Raw genomic sequence first — 4854 nt, 5'->3', positions numbered from 1 at the left:
TCATAAATACCATTTTAAAAAGAGATAGGATCAAAAATATATACTCAAAACCTTCATCAACTATCTCATTATAAAGCTGTAGATTCGGTGGTATTAGGGAGTTAATTAGTCATGAGAAATCCATTTTTCCTCGAGGAGGACACTGTACACACGAGAGAATTATTTCATTCGTTTAATATGATTTCTACTTACAAAATATATGTAAGGCCAACACAGTGATAATGAAAGATGACATGAGCCTTTCATATCAAGGTTTCAAGCTAATCAAATCCTTTTGAGTTGTAGTTGTCATAGTAGTCGCCATAGTAGTTGTCATTGTAGTCGGAATCACAAGGCCATCTAAAACAACAAATGAGTTAGTGCAAAATTACAAGTAGCAATTGCCAATATTAGTGTTAAATTAGGCACTATCCTGTTAAAACCAAAACTGACCTATTAAATCGATCTGGTGTTGCATCAACAATGAGCATTTTAAGATGTACAGGTTCAGCATTATTTTGTTGTACCACAGTCAATTGGATAAGATCTCCAACCTTGTCCCATATTATCTCAAAAAACTATTGACAATAAGAGAACAGAGAAATGATTAATGACAATTTATAAGATAATTTAAAATAAAATCATCAAAGTAGTATACCTCCAAGAAACTATGAACTGTTTTCCCACAACACTCAATAATAACATCATTTACATGTAGCCCGGCCATTTCAGCTGAGAAACCTTTCATTACCTACACAATGTTGCCCAAATACTTAGAAGTATGCAACTAATATTATTTAAGGGAATAACACTATGTTCCCGAATCTAGGATTAGAAAACAAAAAAAATAGAAAAAAATTGATTTTATTTGTTCTTCCAATCTTTTTAAAAGTGGAAAGAACACGTTGGAAACAAATACTTAGAAAACTTCTTCCCTAATCTTTAGCTAATCATTCAAGAACATCTTGTGAAATATATTCTTTCCCTTATATTTTACATTCCTTTTCAAAAATTGTTTAAAGGACACGGTGTAATTTCTGACACATCAATGCATAGAATTCTATAGATTTCTCATAATTTTCATTTTTAACATCAGTTTCTTTATTCAGTCTCAAGTCCTAATACTAGAAAACATCTTAAACATTTAACCAAACAGACTCTGGTTCTTATAATTTCTTTTATATGTCAAAAATCATGGAGGAGAGATAAATAATCTGAATTTAAATGTACATGACAAAACATCTCTGCCTTATTGATAGAATTTACCTTTTCAATAATAATGCCTTCACAAATGCTATGAAACTTTTGAATCAGCCTCTCTGCGATGTCTAGATCAGCTGCATATAGATTTGCTGCTTTCATTCCCAAAAAAGGCCGGCGGTATTTCCTATTACAACTAGCTGTTATAATATGAATAATAAAGTTCTACTTAAAAAAAATGTCATTAGAAAAAAAAAACAAGGGAATTGGCAACAAGTGACGTGCATTCCGGTAAGATTGCGTTTGAGAACACACATTTCATTTCAAATGATATATTTGAGTTCTCATTTCAAATTTCCATATTGATACTAGACTAATAGTATTTTGAATATTTTAAATTTCAATCCAAATCCAAATTCTTTTGACCATCCAAACATGTTATTTGATCAAATCCATAGTTTCAAATGAAATCCAAGTTCCGAAACATGCCATAAGCTTTTTTAATTAATTATATTTTTAACTGAACTAAGTGAAAAAAAGAAAAAAAAGACTTGAAGAATTCAAGAAACTAGATACACACAATTAAAAAAGTATAAAATTAGTCAACTGTTCATGTTGATTTAGAAAGAGTACATGGACTAGATGAACTATACAACACATGTTGGAAGTGAAAACCATGGATGAAACTTGATACACATAACTCTACAGAATAGTTTTGGAAGCAAAGAGAGAGTGAAAACTAAAAGACGGAGAGAAAGAAAGGAGAGGTAAAAGCGGAAGAAGGAAAAGATATCACTTGAGAGTACAAAAATTTAGTAAACACATTCACGTTCCACTGACAAGATGTAGAGGACTTTTAGTTAAGAAGTTAATGCCGTTTTGCATAAGACGATTTGAAATTTAGACCTAAAAACATAGTACAAGTAGGTACATAACGAAAAATGCATGACATAATTCAAAAACCAGGCCAAGCATCATCTGATCAGTGTTAAAGCATTGACATAGAATATCAAACCATAATCATTACCTACCCATATTTCTTGCAGTACTCCCACCATTTGTAAGCTATGTTTATCGGCATAAAAGGTAGTGAACTGAAACCGTAGTAATCACCTTCATATGCAATGCCAATAATTTCTCCAGAATGGTTGATAAGCACCACACTACAATCAGAGCAATGGTTAGTACTATATTACTATTAGCCAACTGCTGCAATAATTTACCAAAAAAATAACAGATACTAATCCTGAATTCTTTCATTTCAAAGCAATGCCTTGTCAATATTTGCCAACAAAAAAGCTTCATAAGTGCCTTTTCACTTTTGGATATTAAAAACAACAAAGACTAAACTAGAACCCATTGCAATACTTGATGTTTCTTCATATACCGTATATAAACCTATAAAGTAATATGACAATAATATTAATCAAAATTAACAAAAATACGGAAAGAGGAAGAGAGAGATACCTTTGTGATTCGGCAGTTGGTCTTGAAAAGCTCTGTGCACTTATATTTACAATAGTTACGTTCACAACAACCAATGCTGGAAAACAGATGTAATAAAAATTAACAAATCAACCTCACTCTTACATTTAGATTTAAAAGACGAATCCAGGAATTTCACTAAAAAACATAAATTAGTAAAACTTCTTATTTCAGGTGATGACGTAGGCGCCCGGAGCAGCCATAAGATCAAATGGCATATAAAAATAGCGTCCCATGGCAACTACTTTATACCCACGAGTTAAGTTACACGACCTTGAATATGATGACAAAAGCTCACATGTGTTGGGTTTCGTGGAGTCTATTAATTAAGCCCATGAAAATAAACTATTCAGATTCAGATTAGTTTATGGATTAGTCTACTTTTCAGATTTGGACTATAATTTTGATCTAGGCTTATTTTCTTATTTTATAAATACTCATGTAATGTAGGAATTTCCGAACCACGTTAATTTTTGTCTTGTGTGATTGTCGTTTATTTTTTTGTTCTTATTTATTCGCTTTGGGTTTTGCTTTCGTTGTTGTATAGATGGAGTACTAAATTGAAGACTCATAGAGTCATGAACATAGGCCAATGTTGCAGTTAAAAGAGGACTTTCTGAGTGAAAACTTATGGCAACAAGGTTGTAGTAACAGTCATATGCAAGTATTTTTCCCTCATATGACTTGCCATCCCATGAGTACACAATAACCTGCACACCCACTCAAAGTTATAGATTATCATATTTAATATCATTTTACTGCGAGACATGTTCTAAATTGAAATTTCCATCACTCATATGACTTTATTAATTTTATTAATAAAATTAATAACACAGTCATATCTGAATAGTACCCAATAGCCACAACAGAAGGTGCAACCTTCAGAGCAGCTCTTTTTGAGTATATATTTAAACACACATCATCAAATTTTGGTCGCTCACTGGCCAAGTTATCGTAGTAATACCTACTTTGCGCGACTGTATACATATCCAACAAACCAATATATACATCAACTGAAGTCACTTATACTTAGATATTCCAATTTTTTTAAGGAAAAAAAAAAATTCACCTGCAGTCTCCATCTTGTCGTCATCATACATGATTTATTGCCTGCGATTGCAAAACCATAAACTTAATTATTTGTGCTACTGTTAATATTGTTAAGTAACTACTCTTCAACACTCCTCATCAATCGTACCATACTTTTCATACCGAACATACATAACTCATATCAATACCAATAACAATATAAATATTTAAATTAAACAAGTGGGATGGGAGGACTCGAATGCGAGTATCAATAACAATATAAATATTAAATTAAACAAGTTGGGTGCAAGCACTCGAACTCGAGTCCCTCCAGCTATGATACTGTTAAGTATCGGTCCATCTAAAACCTTAAGATTGTAGAGGATGACTTGATATTATACTTTTCAACAAATATAACAACCTAACCCACAACTAAATGCTAACAAGATTGAACATTATCGGTCTAGTAACTTTATTACTATATAATAATTGCAAACATTGATATTTGTAACGAAGTGACTTTTGTGTCAAATTATTGGGAACAATTGTTATATAATATAAAAATAGAGAGAGTAAAAAATAACTTAAGATTTCATGTATATTGATATAACAAGATAATGTACATGCAAGCCTTTTATAGGCTTCTAAAACATAGGTTACTTGAGAAGTGAAAAGCCAAGAGTTTGTGTCAATTAATGGGTTAAAGGTGAAAGGTCAAAGGACATCTAGAAAGTTAAGAGTCATACAATAATATCATAACACTCCCCCTTGGCTGACTTCGACAACTACATGCCTCATTAAAACCTTACTAGAAAAAATCCTGTGGAAAAACCCTAGTGAAGAAAAAAGAGTACATGTGTTGCTCATGTAACAACGAGTGTATTATATCTCCCCCTCATTTTGGCATGACTATGAATATCAACACAGATCTCGAAGTTTCCGCATTCCAAATTTGTGCACCAATTTCTCGAACGAAGATGTAGGAAGTGATTTTGTAAACAAATCTGCTGGATTTTCACATGAACGAATATGACAAACATCAATTTCTCCCCTTTGCTGAAGTTCATGGGTGAAGAAGAATTTTGGATCAATGTGCTTTGTCCGATCTCCTTTAATGTAGCCTTCACGTGTCTGAATGATGCAAGCTTCATTGTCTTCATA

At 32.2% G+C, this 4854-nt stretch overlaps 1 protein-coding gene across 1 annotated transcript; it reads right to left on the bottom strand.

Moving 5' to 3' along the window:
* Nucleotides 1-260: 260 nt before the first annotated feature.
* LOC141659991 (putative protease Do-like 14) lies at nucleotides 261-3764 on the bottom strand. The gene is made up of 9 exons (XM_074466944.1): nucleotides 3734-3764; nucleotides 3499-3641; nucleotides 3221-3374; nucleotides 2647-2722; nucleotides 2211-2342; nucleotides 1246-1366; nucleotides 638-730; nucleotides 433-557; nucleotides 261-339 (listed from the first exon to the last, which is right to left on the bottom strand). The coding sequence occupies exons 1-9, from the start codon at nucleotides 3762-3764 to the stop codon at nucleotides 261-263; spliced, it is 954 nt and encodes a 317-aa protein (XP_074323045.1).
* Nucleotides 3765-4854: the final 1090 nt, after the last annotated feature.

This window comes from Apium graveolens, chromosome 5, assembly GCF_009905375.1.
Source record: "Apium graveolens cultivar Ventura chromosome 5, ASM990537v1, whole genome shotgun sequence".
In the NCBI taxonomy this organism is placed as follows: domain Eukaryota; kingdom Viridiplantae; phylum Streptophyta; class Magnoliopsida; order Apiales; family Apiaceae; genus Apium; species Apium graveolens.
The sequence above is the reverse complement of the archived record's forward strand: the minus strand, read 5'-3'. Positions and strand labels throughout refer to the sequence as shown.

Bases quoted from the DNA above. Each gene is read 5' to 3' on its own strand.
- LOC141659991 (XM_074466944.1), bottom strand. From the start codon at position 3,764: ATGTATGATGACGACAAGATGGAGACTGCAG. The intron at 1,367-2,210 runs GTAGGTAATGAT...TAGTTGTAATAG, and splicing joins GAGTACTGCAAGAAATATGG to GAAATACCGCCGGCCTTTTT. The intron at 558-637 runs GTATACTACTTT...TATTGTCAATAG, and splicing joins CAGTTCATAGTTTCTTGGAG to TTTTTTGAGATAATATGGGA.